Source organism: Perca flavescens, chromosome 22, assembly GCF_004354835.1.
Source record: "Perca flavescens isolate YP-PL-M2 chromosome 22, PFLA_1.0, whole genome shotgun sequence".
Taxonomy (NCBI): domain Eukaryota; kingdom Metazoa; phylum Chordata; class Actinopteri; order Perciformes; family Percidae; genus Perca; species Perca flavescens.
The window spans coordinates 14742850-14762369 of record NC_041352.1 but is presented as its reverse complement, the minus strand read 5'-3'; the positions used below and the strand labels follow the sequence as shown (position 1 = coordinate 14762369).

Sequence of the window (19520 nt, the reverse complement as noted above, 5' to 3'; positions counted from 1 at the left end):
GCAACAACCGTTGAAACACCACTACCTCGCTGTCCTCTCTACTGACAGACACACTTTCTTGACATAAAATGACTCACCGTTGGTCAGCTACAGCCGCTGAACACACTACAAGGTTGCTTGCCAAAGTTAAATTGCATGTTTCCATTATGAGGAAGTCAAACTTGCGGTTTCTGTTAGGTATGGTTATACTACAAACTACAAAACTAAACTAATTCAATTTGTTAAAACTTCCATTGTGTTTAACTTACTCCTTAGGTAAACATCTTCCTTATACAAATACTAAAAGCTACAAAACTCAACTAATTAAGTTTGATAAGACTTCCATTATGTTTAACTTACTCCTTAGGTAAATACCATCCAAGCATATTGTACAGAGCAGAAGGAAATGTATATAAATGGCAGAGGTGGATTACCAGCTAGGCTCACAGAGACTCTCAGGGGCCCTAAAAACCTGTTTTTGGTAATTGTCTAGACCTACTGTATATGCACCACCAATTACAATACCACCTCATTTCAATGTAGCCAAGGGCCTGTATACAGGTTCTACATTATGGACCTTGTGTCATTATTATGTTTAAGTCCACATGGTATATTCTTATATAAATCACTTTAATTTATGTACTTTGAAATGATCAGATATATACACAATGCACAGAGTAAGTGTTGAAGTGGGTTTATGCAGCCATCATTAGAGGAATATAAACTCAGATTTTTTTAAACGTTTAAGTAAAAGTAGAAATACCACAATATAAAAATTATTTAACAGTCCTGCATTCAAAATCTTCCTAACATAAAATTGCAGAATATGAGCAGCTAAAGTAGGCCTACACATTATGCAGTGAAGGTTATATTATTATACATCAAATTATTGGATATATAATATCAATGCATTAATATTCATGTGTAAGTAGCATATAATTGTGGTGCATCATCATTCATAAAATAGTTGTATGTTCCTATACTGGTAACTACAGTTGTAGTCTAAATGTAGTGGACTAAAATGTACTATTTGTTTTTCTCTAAAATGTAGTGGAATAGAAGTATAAAATAACAATAAATGGAAATACTCACAAAAAAGCACAAGGACTACAACATTGTACTTTTGTATTTGAGTTAATGTACAAGCAACATACATTCCACCACTTGGCTACCTCGTGTGTTTTCTCTGGTTATGTTTTGAAATGCAGTACCGGAAGTACAGTGTGTATTCTCTCCGGTATGATAGCTAGCGGTTGCAGTTGTGAAGTCCCGTGACAAATTTCATTCGAACTTTCTACGGCCAGGAAAGACTGATGTTTTCTGCTTCTCTCACTTACTTGACAGACGCGTATGGACAGCAAGAAACTAGCTACACGTTCACTTTGAGGGTTTAGGGGCTTTTGTTACAACCAAAACTGGGGAAATGTTCGCTGTACTGACAGATGAAATGTTGTAGAGCGAAACATTCTCACTGGACCTAGCTACGGAAATAGATGAACACCACATCAAAATACTGTAAGGTACGTGATGTTCACGTAACATTAAGTTGTTCTCGTTTTGCTAACGTGACGTTGGTTAGCTGTGTAGGGTAATCAACGTAGCATACGAAGCTCCTGTAACGTTAACAATATAAGAAAAAAAATGTTGTTCGGAAGAAACGTTAATAGTAAAGGGATAACTGTTGGCTATTACACAATATTAACTTTTTGTGCTCGAAGACAACACTAAACAGAAGTTCAACTGAAGCAAAACATAATAAACAAAGTTAGCGTTGCTGTGTAGCACACCCGAGGAACGTAGCTAGAATATGTGTAATTGTAAGCTTTTGCTGTATTGTTTACAGTTTGTGTTACATATGGGAGCTTGTTAGAGCATGTCAAACCTTTCATTTCGTGTGTGTTCAGCTCCTCCCTCCTCCAGCTCATTTTGTTCTCCTCTCCTCGGTTGGAGAAGGTAGGCTTTTCCTGTAATACACGTGATCCATGCTGAGATTTAAAAAAAATTGTACCAGTGTAAGTACACACCTAGCCTCAGGTGTTCGCATACCAAACGGCTCAAAGCCAAAATTAAACAGACGAGGCCTTCCCAATTCTGTGTTCTATGGACGTGTTATACTTCCCCCATATAATTGTTCTCTGCCTGTAGAAATCATGTGTCAGACCTCATATGCTGTGAAAATGATTTTCCATCCACATTGGATGTTGATTCAGCTGTGTGGTGTAGACAGTGGTGGCACACAACCATTTCTAAGTTGGGGGATGTGTATATTAATGTTTTTCCTCCTGTGATGCTATTATATATAGCCCAGTTAATAAGTTTGTAGTGACAAGAAGGATGCTTTTCTTGATAATCCTTTCTCTTTTCCCTGCTGACAATATTATAACTCTGTTGTGTAGAAATCTGCTTACTTTCCGCTTGTTGTGAGTTGAGGAGGTTCACAACTGGTTCCTTGATGTAACAGGTTGCTATGAAGAACATGTATTTGTATAACAATACACGTTATGCAAGATGGCAAGAGGCATTTTACTATTTGAGAGCTACATCTCTGAGAACTGTGGTGTGGGAGTTTAAAAACGCCAACCAACATTAGTTCAAATCTCGGTAGACCTGGTATGCTGAGAAGTTGCTTAGGCTTGCCCATAAAGCGTCTAACATTCTTTGATCTCACATTTTTTAAGGCTGATGAACCTGTCATTTTGTCAGTGCACAAGCTGATTCTAAAAGGAAGTCAGCACCACAGTTTGCACGTGGATATCAGTGAGCTGTCTGGAAAGTCAGGTCAGATTAGGAATTTGTCCAGATGCTGAGGTCAGTTGCACGCACCAGAGTTGTCTGAGTTCATGCCCCTCACACTTCTCCAGCTGCACTTCCTCAATCAGAGATCTGTCTCTGTTGCATTATAATATGAAACATCTAAACTACAATAATGTTTATTTTATTCAGTTTATCCCACACGTAACAATTTGCATATGTCCAACCTGTTTAATCTAGGTGCATTGTCAATGTTTAAACATTTGATGTGAACCTAAACAGCTTTTAATACATGTGTTTGTTTTTATTTAAAGTTAAAAGTACCTGGTCATTATAATATGGCTGCCCTCGACTAAAGAAATTGTTATTCAACTAACACTCATACGAGTTTGTCGACTAATCGATTAGTTGATTTAAAGGTCCCATGACATGGTGCTCTTTGGACGCTTTTATATAGACCTTAGTGGTCCCCTAATACTGTATCTGAAGTAGAGGTGTGAATCTTCACTGATCTCCCGATTCGATTCAATTACGATTATCATGTCAGCGATTAAATTCGATTCGATATCTCGATGCATCCCGATGTGTCAAATAAATGTTTCTATTAAAGCCATGTAGGATATTTAATTTATAGCTTTTCAAGCTTCAAAAACAAAACATTCTGCAGTGCTCTAATACTAAAAAAGCTGGACACATAAAACTACAGCACTGAGCACATGGCACTTCTTGAATGTGCAAAACATAACAGAATATGTAAACAGAAATGTTGTTAGGCCTACATTACATTGTAAACAGAAATAATTGATTATGAGCCTGACAATTATTGATGCAGCATCACCCATGTCCACGATTCGATGCATCGATTATTTGATTAATTTCAACACCTTTAATCTGAAGTCTCTTTCCCGAAATTCAGCCTTGGTGCAGAATTACAGCCACTAGAGCCAGTCCCACAATGAGCTTTCCCTAGTATGTGCCATTTCTGCATCTGTAGCTATTGAGCAGGAGAGATGTTGCCACTTTGCTTGTTTGAAAGCCATGATGTCTCTCTCTCATGGGTGAGCCAAATTCTCTGGGCGGGCAAAGCAGAGAAAGGGGAGGTAACCTTGCACCTTAAGACCTCATAAAGAGCAAGATTCCAGATCGACCCATCTGAGCTTTCATTTTCTCAAAGACAGAGCAGGATACCCAGGGCTCGGTTTACACCTATCGCCATTTCTAGCCACTGGGGGACCATAGGCAGTCCCATACATATTAATGTTAAAAAACCTCATAAAGTGAAATTTTCATGCCATGGGACCTTTAATCGACAGATCTGTGAAACTGAGTTTCTCCACAAAGAATCATGCAAAGCACCTTGTTAAATCTTGTGTTTACCAGAAATGTGCTCATATGTTTCTCGGAAAGAAGTCATTAAGGATCAAAAAAGCTTAAAAAAATGACTAATCAATCTACTAAAGAAATCTTAGTTGAGTAAGACCAATATGACCAATTAGATAGATAGATAGATACTTTATTCATCCCGAGGGAAATTTTAGGCATCCAGTAGCTTAGACAATCATAACACAACAAACACATACACACATATATCTCACATTTATAAAAACCACTCACAGAAATTTAAAGAGTTAAAGGTGCTAGGGTAGACTGTGTGCAATGGTGGTAGTGCAAAAGAGAACAGTGTAGGGATTTGATCAGTGCAATAGCTTATTAAATCTTAACTATGACTATGAAAAGACAAGAATCTAAACCTAATTATAGAATTAGAATTGCTTGACAGAAAAGAAATAATATACGTTAAGAACAATAAAGTTGACTCCCCTTAGTCAACTACCGTAATCGACTAAGAGGGGGCATCCCTACATAATAAAGGTTGTAATTGACAGCCCCTCTGAAATAGGTTGCCTTCCTATTTCAGGTCTTTGTGTCTTCATCTTCACTAACCATTTCACCTTGCAACGGTCTGTGTTTCTGAGTTTATCAGTGGATGCATGCCTGATTGAGCTTTCACATCTGAGTTAACGTTGTAGGGGGACTTGTGCTTCGTTTTCTTTCTAAAATGGCTTGTCACGCATGATACACAGCCACACACGTAGAAAAAAAAAAACATGTTCAACATCCTCATAGGATATCCACATGCAAGGATGTGTGTTTGAGCTAAGCAGGAAGAATGCTATTTTTGATCCTGTGTAGTAGTCCAGCATATTTGTGCCTGTCAGCACAAGTTAATTCATGCTGTGGTGAAAATGCAGGGCATGCTGGGCTTAAACTGCAGCTAGGAAATGTGCTTAACATTAATTGTGTTCCTTCTTATACTCCGTATGCCTTTCCAAGCTTTGTTTTCAATTCTTATAAATAAACTTGACAATGTCTGTGAGCGGGTGTAGTGAGCTGTAACATTCCATATGAAGGAGTAGCACTGTCAGCTGAAAATGTAAGTTGTACTAGATAGTTGTAGGTTAATTTTCCCGTGAACAAAAGTATTTCTGGAATGTTAAAAAGCGGGTCCTACGCAGTGACGTACAGAGTCAGTTAACCATGAACACATGCACAGATGTGTAGCAGCTCAGGGACACAGCCAACCGTTTGGTACAAACCTCACCAGCTCTCTGTATTTAAAAGCCAGGTTTTAAAAACACAAACCAATCTGACGGTTTCCCCCATGGAGTGGTGAACTGGTAAATACAGCCAACATTTGTCATCTACATGTTGCCGGTAAAGATACAGTTTTAACATGAGTTTAAATTATTAATTGATCAATTGACAGTACATTTAGCAGCCACTATTTTGATAATCAGTGTATCGCTCAGTCATTTTTCAAGCTTAATATCCAAAACTGCTCTGCTTTCAGTTTCTTAAATGTGAGGATTTTCAGTTTCTCTTTGTTTTATGTGATCAAATGAATATCTTTGGGTTGAACAAGACAAGAGATTTTAACATGTCACCATGGGCTCTCAACAATTGTGATGGGCTTTATTTTCATAGACCAAACAGTTTATCGATTTAAAAGTAAAGACAATTGTGATAAAGGAAATGTTTACGTTATTGGTCTCTTTGTGGTTTGTCTTAATGCATGCAGGTGAAAATGAAATTGATAAAAGTTGAACGGAACAAAAGAGGAAAAAAAAAAGAGTCTAGTGAATGAAGAGGGCATGAAGGTCCCTCTGATCGCACACATGCATTTTAAAGAGGGACGCTCTTTTGCTGTACCCTCACCCCAACGTGAGCAGAATGAGAGATCGCTTCAGGATGCGTTCAAGATCCTTACGCAGAAGGAGAATGTTGACCCAAAGCCAGTTTTCCGTGTGTTGTGACTAAACAACAGTGAGAGCAACAAGGGTTGCGGTTAAAAAGACAAAAACTACTGAACAAACTAGGCTGACCTCACTGAGATAAAAACAATGGACAAGTCAGAGCAGCAAACAAAGAGCTTTGTTGTAAAAGAAACCGACACATTTACATAACTCATGGTGAAGGAAAAGAGAGATCTGCCTCTGTGTGTCTATTTTATTTAGATTAGTATTTTCCCTATACATAATAGTTCTTTAATATGTCCTCAGGTGAGTTGAATACAGGAGATAACACCTTTTCCAATTGATAATTCACTTTTTACAATAGCAATGAACTTGACCCCCTTCTTCACCTTCAGGGACCCGAGGTCTTCACCTTTTGTTGCTACTGTTGTCAGGGGAAGGAGTCTATTACACCTCAGCAATAAGCTTTATTTCTCTCTTTAAACGTTGGAGAAGAACAACTCCAGGGGTCTTACTCTTAACCTATTGTGTAACTCCAGCTTCAAAGACCCCTGGTAGGTTATGTAAAAATACCTTTCTACTGACCGGAACAAGGGAGAATGTCACAGACCCTGTGTGTGTGTCTGTGTGTCTGTGTCTGTGTGTGTGTGTCTGTGTGTGTGTCTGTCTGTCTCTGTATGTGCAGAAGCGTCTGCACAGACACTGCAATGTTGCAGCTCACTGACCCTCCTGTTGTAGCCTGTTACACTTGCTACGGTCTTCACTCTCCACAAAAAATTCAGGGACCTCAAGATGATGCTTTTAACCAGCAATGCCCTTACAAGCAAGCAACTGACAAAACCGTAGTGAGGAATCAAATTAGTAAATTAGAAACCGCTTACAAAGTTATAGTCTGGGATAAAGTATCATATCAGGTGTAAACAACATAAATGTTGCAGACGGAAATGTGTCGAGAGGAGAAGAACACCAGTTTCACTTCCTGAATGACAGAGAGGTCTGTTGTCTTTTCTCTGCAGCAGTGACCCATGATGGCGATGGGCCAGTTGTATACTTGAAGTCTCTTCTCGAGGAGGACACATCACTTTATGACCTTGCACCATTGAATGCCGGCAGCCCCTAAGATGGAGGAGCAACCCAGTCTCCCCAACGTCAGCATACCCTGCCACAACGAGCAGAGGGACAAGAAAAAGCGTTACACAGTGCGTACAAAAATTCTGTTCATTGTTCAGTATACAGTTCTGAGTAGAAATCGATTCTACAAAAGGTCATTTTGTAAAATTAGCATAACATGATATTTATTGACCGTATTAGCATGTGATACAGTACTTGCCTGTTTTTCAGGTTTATAAAGTGATAGTCAATGTTGGACAACAGGAATGGTTTGTCTTCAGGCGTTATGCGGAGTTTGATAAACTCTACAACACAGTGAGTGGTGGAACAATGTCTTTTTTGATTTTACACCATATGCCTCACCTAACACATTAGCATAATTCTGTTCACGAGTGTTTCATTCTTTTGATTTACCGGATTTTGTGACATTCTGTTCACATTGACATTTGTGACCATAGATGTTTCCCAGCCCTTACATCATTTTCTCTGTTGCTCTCTTTATCTTTTATTGCAGTTAAGGAAACAGTTTCCATCTATGAATTTGAAAATTCCTGCCAAGAGGATATTTGGGGACAATTTTGAACCTGGTAAGTGTTCACTAGGCTGATGTATGACATGTGCAGTAAAACAGAATCCCAGTACCTGATGTTAAAAAAATTATTGCATTGTTTTGCCCGATCCATGTTGTTTTGCCTAGTGTTTGATTATTAATTTTAAGTTTATTTTAAGAGTTCATCAAGCAAAGAAGAGCAGGTTTGCATGAGTTCATCAAGCGAATTGTCTCACATCCTCAGCTTTGCAACCAGTAAGTGTTGATTGGTGTTCTCACTGTCATTATATTACATTACATTGCTGACTCTATCAAGATGAATGGCTTCAATGATCTGAATCAAAAAATCTAATCAGATCAAATTTGTTTAGCCATACTTCACACTTGGTGTGAATTAGATTTAAAAAAAAAAAAAAAAAAAAAAAAGATGGAGAATGTTCTGCTTTGTCATGCTTAACTTGCTGATTTGACTTTATTTCTGTTATTTCACTGCTTGGTCTGTCTTAAATTTTACAGGCTAGACGTGAGGGCCTTTCTACTGATGGACAAAATGCAAAACTTTTCCGATGCCTCTGAGGACGAAGACGACAAAGTGAGTGACTGACCAATGGATCAATATCTCTATTTCTCTGTGTATATTTTTGTTTTCCTGCTGTCTAACCACATCTTTTCTGTTGATATGCTGGATAGCCCAGATATAGTGGAGAAGTTAGGTCTTCTACCTCCAATAGTCTATCTAGGCTCAAAATAAACACAGATTGCTGTTGTAGTACAGATAAAGGACTGATTTCTTCGATCCAAGAACTGTCCTTAGCAGTGAATCAGTGTTGAGTGTGTCTCAGTTTTAGCCTAATCTAGGTAATGTTTTCTCTGCTGTTAAACAGAACAACTCTACCTCCAGAAACATTAACCTGGGACCCTCTGGAAATCCACAGTATGTTCAACCTGTTTACTGTCAACTGTTTTATAGCAACTTTTTGATATTTGATATGTTGTATTTATATTTGCACTCTTTCCTACTTTGTACTGCAACTGCTGCAGTTTTCCCTGGGATAAAGTTCTATCTGATCTTATGTTTTCTCAAAAATCTAATGATATAGCACAAAGCAGGCTGCCTTGCTGTTTTTATTAAACTTGCAATTGTGTGATCACATATAATACATTTTTACATGCACGGATATTAATGTGCTGTCATTTTTATTTCAGTGCCAAGCCCACAGACTTTGACTTTTTAAAAGTCATAGGAAAGGGGAGTTTTGGGAAGGTATGTGAACAATAAAGTATGTCTTCAATGTAGTAGTTTCATTATGTAGAAAGAATCATGTTGCCTGATATATTTTTTTTGTACTTGGAGTTACATTTGTTTTGTTTAGAAATGTTTTTCTATTGGGGTAGCAACAAGTTTTAGTTCTCCATGTGTTGGCCTTTCCATGTAGGAAGTGAGAACCAGATCTGGAATTATTCTGGTTTACACTGTTGATACAGTGTTCAACATGCTCTCTTTCCCTTGTGATGCAGGTTTTCCTTGCAAAACGAAAACATGATGAAAAGTATTATGCAGTCAAGGTTTTACAGAAAAAGGTCATTCTCAACAGAAAAGAGGTAATTTTACTATCAAATATGACTATCCATTTTTAGGGCATGCAAAAGTGAATTATTATTATTATTATTAAGTGAATTCTTATAAATCACTCCTTCCAAACAGCAAAAGCACATCATGGCAGAGCGCAACGTGCTGCTAAAGAATGTGAAACACCCTTTCCTGGTTGGCCTTCATTATTCCTTCCAGACCACAGACAAGTTATACTTTGTCTTGGATTTCGTCAATGGAGGAGAAGTGAGTAGTTTTGTGAATAATGCGCTCACACAGAAACGAGTCACAAGTTCAAGAAAAACTGAGATGTCAGTAATATAGGAAATTATGTATTACATAGCTTGAATGAAATTCCTCAAGGCAGCACTGTTGCTGTTGTTAACGATCACAGTGTGATCAGCTATTTTAAAGCTGTCATGTGTGACTATGTGAGAGTGACTAACTACAATCTGTATCCCAGTAAATCTGCTTCTTTCTTCTGAATAGGTTGACTACAAAGTTCAGTATTTACACTTACCAGACAAGTTTTTATTAAATAAAGATAATTTGTATACAAAATCAGATACATTTTGCAACTTTGTCACATCATGGTTAATTATTTGATTTTCTCATGGTGGTGTATTCTCCCACAGTACAGTTGCCATATAATGCATTCCAATAATCTAACATCTTCAAAATCTAACATTTTCATTTCAGCTTTTCTTCCATCTTCAAAAAGAGCGGACCTTCCCAGAGCCCAGAGCAAAATTCTACATTGCTGAAATTGCAAGTGCACTGGGATATCTGCACTCTCTCAACATTGTTTACAGGTATGTTGAGGGTTTATTAAGACCACATGCTTAGTGGCTTAGTAGTACTGTTAAGATTATTAATTAGATATCCTAAACATAACTAAGGTCTAAAAGATTTGACAATATTTTAGTTGCCATTTATACACATACTAAATCAGACATTGAGTGTCATGAAGTTTACAATGTATGAAATTGAACATATGTGTGTGACACATGTTGGCCTCCCTTACATGATAATGTGTCTTCAGGGCGGTAGCTACCATTTTCTGTTTGTTTGGGCTTGAACTACCTGAAAACAAAAGGCTAATTATCTAATCTAATCTAATCTAAGGCTGATTCTGATATTATTTTAGAGTTCTTTACCAGATCTATGTTCCTGGCATTGTAGAGATCTATTTGAAGTAGCATTTAGATCTCCATATAGGGAAATGCAATGTAGTGAAATGTATATTTTAATAGTTAAATAAATATATATAATACAAAACAATATGTATTATGACCTCAGTGTTTCCAAATGCTGGCTACGGCCATGTGTCTGATTTACTTAAATTCATTCAATTGTGTTCATTTTTGTCCAGAGACTTGAAGCCAGAAAACATCCTCCTTGACCATGAAGTGAGTTTTCCTGTTTTTTAACCAAACACTACTGTGTAATTGATGTACAACCACTCTAGCAGTAATTACACTGAATATACCTGGATTGCACAGCACCTACTTTATTCAAGTTAGATATTATGTTGACAATACAATACTTATTTAAGCGTATGCAACACCAGTGCCTCAACACTGGCTGCAGATTTATTACATGGGACCGTACAGCACAAATTTCATTCTTTTCCAGTCCAGTCATTTGTACCACCAGTGAACAAGTGTCATTTCTAGTTCTAGCTGGACAGAATTTGTGTGATTGGATTAGGTCTTACTAATGATTTTCCTGCCTAGCCTTATTGAGAAAGTGAGGGAACGGTGAATGGGACTGACTGAGCTACACTGCAGCCAACATTCCTGGGCAACAATAGAATCCTCAGTCCCTGGGGATAATGAGCTGCTTGTGTGGCACATGTTGTCTAAAAACGTCCCTGTGTCCTCTCTTTAAAAGGGGCATATCATTTTGACAGACTTTGGATTGTGCAAGGAAGGCATTTCCCAGACAGATACCACCACTACATTTTGTGGAACACCTGAGGTATGGCAGCATTTATTTAGATGTTTACATGTCTGATTACTACCAATTTTGCAACAGAGCGCTCCAAAGAAGTCTCACCTACAGTGTCAAAAAGTAATAATCATTAACAGACTTTTTGGAATAAAGTGTAGTTAATGATTGTATGAGTGTATTCCATCTTGAGGCCATAGTGTTGTCTGTGTAGAGATATGAATCACATTTTCTAGAGAGAAAAATAGGCTTTTATGAGCAAGAATAGTTGATAAACATTTGGTTGGTGTATTTTAACCAGAAGCAAGATGCAAATGTTATATTATTATGTTTGTGTGCTTCTTCTGACCAGTACTTAGCCCCAGAAGTCCTGAGGAAGCAGCCGTATGATAATACAGTGGACTGGTGGTGTCTGGGGTCAGTGCTGTATGAAATGCTCTTCGGCCTGGTGAGGTTTAACTTTGAGCCTACTTTTCCTCAAATATCCCTAATGCATTGTACTCATTTGTTGCAGTATACCACATAATTAACAGTGATTAGTATTATTTCATTCTTTGGTAGGCAGTCTTGACTACAATTATGGATAACCCTTTTTAGTTTTAACGTGATGTACTGGTCAACTAAAGCCAATTGGACAATTTGCTTTAGTGCTAAATGTCAAAGCGCCTTATTGCACACTCCCATACATGCCTCTACTTGTCTCTTTTCCATTCATATCCTAGCCGCCGTTCTACAGCAGGGACACACATGAAATGTATGAAAACATTCTCCACAAACCATTAGTGATGCGCCCCGGGGCGTCCAGCACAGCCTGGTCTCTTCTCCAGGGCCTGCTGGAGAAAGACGGCCCACACAGACTGGGGTCCAGGGAAGACTTTGTGAGTGGGATTATATAGTACACCTACACTGTCCAGATACAGACACTACATGTACAGCAGAGTTCCTCATGTTTAGGCTCCCTCGTGTGGCTGATAGATGTACATCATGTAATTTCTGTAAATACATTACAAATAGAAGTCATTCAAAGTTTTCGGTTCAAAGTGCTGAAACATTAAATGGCAGTTTAAAACATCAGTAAAAGAGAAATAAGTCTTCAGCCTTGATTTAAAAGAACAGAGTTGCAGCGGACCTGCATGTTTTCTGGGAGTTTATTCCAGACGTGGTGCATAAAAACTGAACGCTGTTTAGTTCTGACATGACTTTGGAGACAGAAAGCAAACAACTCAATTTTGTTCATCTAACTTTCTATAAATACAAAATGAATGGTTAGTTATTTATTCTACATTTTCAGAGTGAGATAAAAGAACACAGCTTCTTCTCCTCCATCAACTGGGAGGACCTCGAACAGAAGAAGATCCCTCCCCCATTTATACCGAATGTGGTAAATATTTGTTTTAACAAAAGATTTGAATGAACGCCTCTCTGATAGTCCGTCAACACAAACTGAAGACGAAAAACTTAATTGCAATGCTCTTGTATTTGATGCTACTGTATTGTTCTAATTAACAGTGGAGGTTGCCTAATTAGGTAAACTACCTCACGAAAATGCATTTTGAGTTTTCTCTTTTAAGTCTTGTTTGTTGATTTTTGGTTGGAAGTTTAGAATATTTGACTTTCTCATTTTAAAGCACTTTGTAAAATCAAGTTGTAACTGTATTGTTGTATTCCAAATTTGTTCCATGAATGCTAATATGACCCGTGTTTTATTCTCTCTTTCCCCAATGTTTTTACAGAGCTCTTACTGTGACATCACAAACTTCGATCCTGAGTTCACAGATGAGATGGTCCCCAACTCCGTCTGCTGGTCTCAAGACCACTCCATAGTCAACGCCAGTGTAATGGAGGCCGACGACGCCTTTGTGGGCTTCTCTTATGCCCCAGCTTCTGATGACTCTTTCCTATGAAACATTCCCAATGAGGTCTTCAATTGCCTTAACCATCATAACTTCTTTTGACTAAAGGGAAGAATTTATACAATGAATTAACTTGTTCTATGAAGCCAAAGCATTCAGCTGAGACAAAACAGCACTTAACACAGATTTTGGTTGGAACAAAGTTTGCCAGAAAATCTTTATTTTTTACCAATTTGTATTTATATAAATATATATATACATAACAGATGATATTTTTAAGAACTAAGGACAGCCATCCTCTATTAATGTTATTTCTGGTGGTTTCTAAAAAAGCCTTAAATGTGTCCCTTAAATGAAATCAATTAGCAGTTTTCTGAAAAAACTTGAAGAATTCACTGGACTTAAAATCACACTATTTGACTGTCTGATGGAAGTGTGTTCATCCATGTAATTACTGTAAAAATACACTTATGCATAATCATCGTTTTAACTAAGCTGGAACTAGGGATTACTTGAGAGACCACTGAATAAAACATTTTGGTTTATAGGTCACATTTGTACAAGAAAAACATGTCTTCTGCTTCTTCAGTTACTTTTCAGTTTGTCTTTAAATATTTAGTGAATCGTTTTTTGTTTGGATTTTTTGTATTTGTGTTAATTGTTTTGCTTTGCCTTATAACATTTATTCATAATTGCAGAAATTAGAAATCCACAATGCTTTGCTTCGCCTGGCAATTAACTAGGCGTATACTCCTTGACAGTAATAAAACTAAATCTAAATATCAAAGAAAAGTTGTCTGAGATGTTTGTGTATTTAATAGTAACCATGCATTGCGTTGTAGTAACTGATGAAATTATTAAATTTTATCGGATCGCACCACATCCTAGTCCTTCAGCTGCTGGGTTGTCACCATGGCAACGTGGACGTCGTCATGCCAACGTTACCTTTAGCAAAGTAGCTACTAGATACTTTCTTAAAAAAATCAAACAAAACAAAGACGTACTACTTTTTTACCACTAAGTTAAAATGGCTGATATTTTGTCGTTGAAAGAATCAGTTCTGGTCTATTTAGACAGAAGTGGTGGCCTTCAGAAACTGGCCGAAGATTGCAAAACATTCAACGGTAACGTTAAATGGAAAGCTAGCTAGCTACCTAGTTAACCTAACAAGCTAACGTTAAGTTAGTGGTAATGAAAGCTAAAATTACTACATTCAAGCTAGGATTTCAACTTTGCCCCTCCTTTCCAGACCCCCAGCAGATTGAGGCAGTCTACAGGTTTTGTATCAGTGTGAATCCCTCTGATGTGATAGAGGTGGATCCTGTATTGGGTGACCGTGTTCTGCATGATCCCATAGGAGCAACAGCGTTGTTTCAGTCTGTAAGTGAAAACTATGAGCTAGCTAGCTAAAATAAAATGTGATATTCTACTATGAGGTTAACTACAGTTGCCTAATTCCTCATTCAGGTTTGCTTCCTGGCCATAAAGACACTTTCACTTGTTGAAAAAATACACACAGAGAGTCAGGTATGAATAAATTGGTGCAGCTATAGCGGTTTCTTGACCACTGGTACTGACTCAGTCCTGTAACAACGTGTCATCTGATTGTTCCCTTTGAGGTGAATGTGATTCTGAAGTTGACACATCTGCCTCCCTTCCCTGAGTACACGTTGGACCTTTGTAGTTTTCCTCGCGGGTACGGGCCCATGAGGCCTGTCTCTATGGAGGGCCTGGTCATTGCCATGACAAGGGTCACGAAATACACCCAGGGTGCCAGGTTCCTTTGCATTAATGATGACTGTTCCTGCTCTACAGGTAAGTCACTGCAAGGAAAACACATTGTCACCTCTCTTAGCATCTACTAGAACTAACTGTAAAGACCGATCAGAGTCAGTTGGGTTTGCACACACAAAATGTCTCTGGCGCATAATCATTCACAGACTTAAAACTGGACTCACTTTTAATTTCATTTCCCTGGATGGCAACTCTAGGGTTTCACTACATTCGTGTCCATGCACCTGGAGCCACAGAGTCAGCTACAGTGAGAAACAACTTCACCTGCATGATCTGCAGCTCCCCACTGAAAGAAGATGTGAAGTTTAGAGTGTTGGGAGGTGAGAGTGATGCCTCTGAATGCCACTGGAATGGAGACATCTGAATTGGTACACAAGGTTAAAAGAAAACTGTGCATTGATTTTGTTTGCAAATTTTTCTTTGTGGAGACAGACAAACAGCTCGTGGAGCTGATCCACGTCAAAGCACTGGGTGTTCTCTGTGCCCATCAGCAAAGCTCACTCAGGTACCAGTCTGTCACCCTGTTTCTCAGAGGTAGGTCTACATTAGACAAGTTTACAGATTGTATGGTATTTTATGTTGCTCAAACACAGGCCACTCTATAACTGCATAATTTTGTCCCCTATTACAATGTCACCCAGCCAACAAATTGATTAATTGTTGTAGCAACATAAAATGTTAAGAGGAAACAAATAGCCAAGCCTATTTCCACCTAAGAGAGAGAGAGTAGGCACTAGCAGCATGTATTTCAGCACATCATAATCAACAACAAAGAATAAAAAAAATTATAGCATTAACAGTACAAAGTGTTCCCTGTGATCTTTCAAACATGATTTAAATTTGCATTTTTTTGGCATCTTCAAGCCTCTTTAATCTTGAGAACAGCTGCAGAACACAAGCAGGACTACTTTCCTTTACAACTTCTGAACTAATCAGCACACAATCAGTTAATCTCCCTCTGGTGGACTATAAAAAGACATCCCTGTCACATTTAAGAGTCTGTGATATTGTTTAACTTTACCATTAACATATCTATGAAATAAACATTGATTTAAACTTGAATAATGTGGTTCTAATAGCTTATATTTACACACAGTCCGATGTATCAAGGTTTGTCATTAATTTTCTCTGGCTTACTAAATGAGGCTCACTTTGGAACACAAACTTAGTGGGGGAGAGTTCAAATAAATAGATTTTTGTGCAGCCAGCCGCACACAGTGCCTCATGGTGGGATATTAAGTGTTTCTGTCCCCTCTAATAACATTGTCCAGCCAGAACCCCTGGGAGCTTAGCAAATCTCAGCACTAGGATTAACATATTCTGTTGACCCAGTCCTGTAGAGGAATTCAATACACTGGGTTCCCGTTACTAAACACATATGTTAATAAGTGCAAGGAACACTCATTAGCTGGCTGTGCAATTCGCACACAGAGAAATCTTTGTTCTAAAAGCCTCCCTCTGTTTCTCTTGGCAGTGGTTTGTAGGTGGCATGCATGTTTCTACAATAATCACCAGACAGCACAGGACAACCCCTTTGAGTGTTATTGCTTTGTTTTCCCTATTCATACAGATGAGCTGTGTAACTCAATGAGAGTCGGTCAACTCTACAGGGTGTTAGGCATTCCTGCGCATGTGCACCAGTGGCCCAGCATTACCTGGAGTGTAGAGGCAAATAGCGTCCAACCGTGGGAGCCAGAGTGTAAGGCAGTTTAAGTCCTGCTCCAAATCCACAGAAATCCAAGCCAAAGGCATACTGATAACATGTGAATCTTGGCACAGTATATGAATTTTCATATTTTTCCATCACCATATTGAAACATTTACAATTCTCTCTACCTCTACCTACAGATCCCCATAAAGTCAGTGCCAGCTTTCAAGAGCTGTTGAAGGCCACAGCCGGTTCTCCCTGGAGGTTTTCTGCCATTGTGGCTCACTGCTTTGGGTTGGACGTGGCTCCTCCAGGCACATACAACACCCTAAAGCTGAGCTTGTTGCTCAGCTTAGTGCAGACTAGAGCAGATGCAAAAGACACATATCACAACTTGGATCTCTTAGTTGTCACCACTGACACTCTCATACTAGACAGGTAAGGTGGTCTGCTTGACCCAACTTTGCACGTCCAAAGTGGACACACTGCATATGAAACCTGAGATTTAGTCCTTCGTTACCCCTGTGTTTGTGCCAGACTAATGACGTACAGCCTGAGCTTGACGTGTCGAGGGGTCAGGCATCAGGCCTCGGGGGAGATGTTTGCATCTCTGTCCCGGGACGAACACGGAGCAGGCACTGCTAACATCCATGCTGGCTCCGCCCTGCTAGCCACTGGTGGCATTTGCATGTTGGGAGATCTGGGTTGTTACAAAAAGGACAAGTTGGATGCTATTCAGTCAGGTAGAGCACCAAAGTCATCAATATTAAATTATGGCATTCGTTATAACAAGAAGATTCTGTCAGCGATTCACATTATGTATAATTCCTCACACAAAAAAAGCTAGTCCACCTGTACAATGCTCTCCCACTCTCTGAATGTTTCTCAGTTCTGGAGAGCTGCACAGTGGCTGTGTTCATCCCAGGGAAGAAGTATGGTGAGGATGCTGACCAGCAGCTTTCCTTCCCAGTCCACTGCAGCTTCTGGGCCCTCGCAGATGCCTCTCGACGGTCTGGGAGGGCAGACTGTACTCTACTGGGAACAGCAGTGGGTTCAAACTCAACATGGTGTTGCGTTACTCTTGTATAGCTAAGTTAAAAGATGCTTTGAATGTGCACTTGCAGGTCTGAATGGAGATTTTTTTGGAAAAATAATGTTATGTTAGCAGAACGTAAGTTTGTGTGGTACAAAACAACTTCCAGAAATGTCCCATTTTACTCAACTCCGATGTTTGTAGATTGTACTAATCAACATGGTACTAACAGGAAATTGAAACTATTTACTTTTCTTGAAGGAAGTGCCCTGCCCAAACATTACTTCACAGCATGGCCCTTGAGAATAATTAATGCTTTGTTTTTTTCTTTTGCAGGGAGGGGAAAGGTTAACAATAGACTATAACCAGTCAAATAGAAGTTTCAGATATGGTTTAGATTCCAGGTTACTTTCTGACTTGAAGGCATATTGTCCTGGCAGGCTAACAGCATGTTAGAAATTAGACAGCTCGCCGATGACCTGTCTCTTCTTTCGGAGCAGGAAATGGGTGCCGTACCAGTTCAGTTGGCAGATGCCTTTGGCCTGGTCATTCAGTGTAGGGATACGGTGGGAGAGCAGGCCCTGCTTGCTCAGACCATCCACACCCTCCAGCAGGCAGTGCAGCCTGGAAAACCCCTCTACCCATCCTGCTGGGAGTTTTCTACTCAAGACTACCATGAGGTTAACAAACGTTCTGCTACCAAGAACTCTGCATTACTTTATTAAAATACACTGACTTGATAAGTTTTTCTGCATCAATCTTAAATTACACTTGCTATCCTTAATCCTATGCCTTCCAGCTGGTAGCTCATGCACAGACTTTGCAAGTGGAGCTCAGCCCTGGAGCAGAGAAAATCATCCACGGTTATTACATGGCCAGCCGTAGAGTCCGAACACAGAGTCAGGGTGTCAAGATGTCTGTGGCCTCTATCAAACTACTGTAAGCACTACTGCAAAAATGCAATTGCTTGCAGTTTTACATTTCAACTAGTGTAAAGCTTGTGTTACTGTAATGTCCATTCATCCACTAGGTGGAGAACTCATCCAAACAATTTGTGATAATTTCTCATTTTATGACAAATGTTTAATTTCCACTGGTGACATTTTATGCAGAACTAAAACTGAATAAATCTGTTTTCAACTGCAGGACAATGTCAAATTAAGCTATAAATTTCAAATATCTACATGGCCTGTAGCAGTTTTGATTACCTCAATTCTGTTGCAATCCAACTTTCTACAAATTTCAGAATAATAATATCTACTCTGGCAATGGTTTGTTTTTTGTTGAAGGATCTCTTTGGCTGAAGCCCACTGCAAATTGTGTCTCAGAGCACAAGTAAAGGAGGAAGACGCTGTGATTGCTGTGCTCCTCTGTGAAAACTCAGTCACTCTCAAGCATGGTAATTTAATCATCCCTCCTTAAAGATTCCAATACATACAAATTCAGTACTGCCATATCTAGTTTGTCCTATATTACATATTGATATTATAAACTATGCAGTTCACTAGTTTATAACCAGTTTTAAAGCATTGTAAACATTTAAGCTAAATACTGTACATTAACAGCATTTGCATCCTGGGTATTTGCCATTGGTAAGGAGGGCTAGTAACCGTTTCAAGAAACACCTGCCTCTTCCTACAGGGGCCTCTGCCCTCGTTATTCCACCTGATGCAGTGTTTCCTTGTGATGTGGGAGATGTGGATGGTTTGCACAAGAGAGACAAGACCCTGGATGAGCTGCACCAGAACATCCTACGCTTCATCTATGCCTATGCACCGGGAGCAGACACATACATCACGGAGGAGTAGCCATCAATGTTCAAAACAGGTAACAATATCACAACTAATTGATATGATACAAGCATCCCCAATTCATTCCTTCATAGTTACTCACTGGTGATCTTTAAGATCTAGCTACAGTACATCTAAATTAAACAGAAAAGATATGCAGTGAAACAATTGATTCAGCAAGTTATTTTTAATGCGGTGTCACCACCCCCCCAAAAAA

General features: G+C 38.9%; 2 protein-coding genes across 3 annotated transcripts; both read left to right on the top strand.

Moving 5' to 3' along the window:
* Positions 1-1210: 1210 nt before the first annotated feature.
* On the top strand, positions 1211-13824 carry sgk3 (serum/glucocorticoid regulated kinase family member 3). Of its 2 annotated transcripts, none has more exons than XM_028569051.1 (17): positions 1211-1499; positions 7004-7183; positions 7326-7409; positions 7609-7681; positions 7824-7899; positions 8161-8236; positions 8529-8578; positions 8851-8908; positions 9163-9246; positions 9350-9481; positions 9935-10047; positions 10608-10644; positions 11129-11215; positions 11538-11633; positions 11908-12063; positions 12477-12566; positions 12919-13824. In XM_028569051.1, the coding sequence occupies exons 2-17, from the start codon at positions 7088-7090 to the stop codon at positions 13087-13089; spliced, it is 1479 nt and encodes a 492-aa protein (XP_028424852.1). In that variant the 5' UTR covers positions 1211-1499; positions 7004-7087; the 3' UTR covers positions 13090-13824. The 2 variants fall into 2 exon arrangements, with proteins under 2 accessions (XP_028424852.1, XP_028424851.1); XM_028569050.1 differs by having other exon boundaries at positions 7001-7183.
* Positions 13825-13970: 146 nt separating this feature from the next.
* mcmdc2 (minichromosome maintenance domain containing 2) lies at positions 13971-19465 on the top strand. The gene is made up of 14 exons (XM_028569963.1): positions 13971-14162; positions 14288-14418; positions 14506-14565; positions 14658-14853; positions 15030-15152; positions 15265-15366; positions 16403-16531; positions 16681-16918; positions 17018-17223; positions 17370-17527; positions 18014-18193; positions 18313-18452; positions 18803-18912; positions 19155-19465. Exons 1-14 carry the CDS (start codon positions 14066-14068, stop codon positions 19319-19321), a joined length of 2037 nt encoding a protein of 678 aa, XP_028425764.1. The 5' UTR covers positions 13971-14065; the 3' UTR covers positions 19322-19465.
* Positions 19466-19520: the final 55 nt, after the last annotated feature.

What these genes read in the sequence shown, in the direction of transcription:
- sgk3 (XM_028569051.1), top strand. Translation starts at nt 7,088, where the DNA reads ATGCCGGCAGCCCCTAAGATGGAGGAGCAACCCAGTCTCCCCAACGTC. An exon ending in ACAAGAAAAAGCGTTACACA is followed by an intron (nt 7,184 to 7,325) that starts GTGCGTACAAAA and finishes CCTGTTTTTCAG; the next exon opens with GTTTATAAAGTGATAGTCAA. An exon ending in TTGATAAACTCTACAACACA is followed by an intron (nt 7,410 to 7,608) that starts GTGAGTGGTGGA and finishes CTTTTATTGCAG; the next exon opens with TTAAGGAAACAGTTTCCATC.
- mcmdc2 (XM_028569963.1), top strand. Translation starts at nt 14,066, where the DNA reads ATGGCTGATATTTTGTCGTTGAAAGAATCAGTTCTGGTCTATTTAGAC. An exon ending in TGTCACCCTGTTTCTCAGAG is followed by an intron (nt 15,367 to 16,402) that starts GTAGGTCTACAT and finishes CTATTCATACAG; the next exon opens with ATGAGCTGTGTAACTCAATG. An exon ending in GTACTCTACTGGGAACAGCA is followed by an intron (nt 17,528 to 18,013) that starts GTGGGTTCAAAC and finishes CTTTCGGAGCAG; the next exon opens with GAAATGGGTGCCGTACCAGT.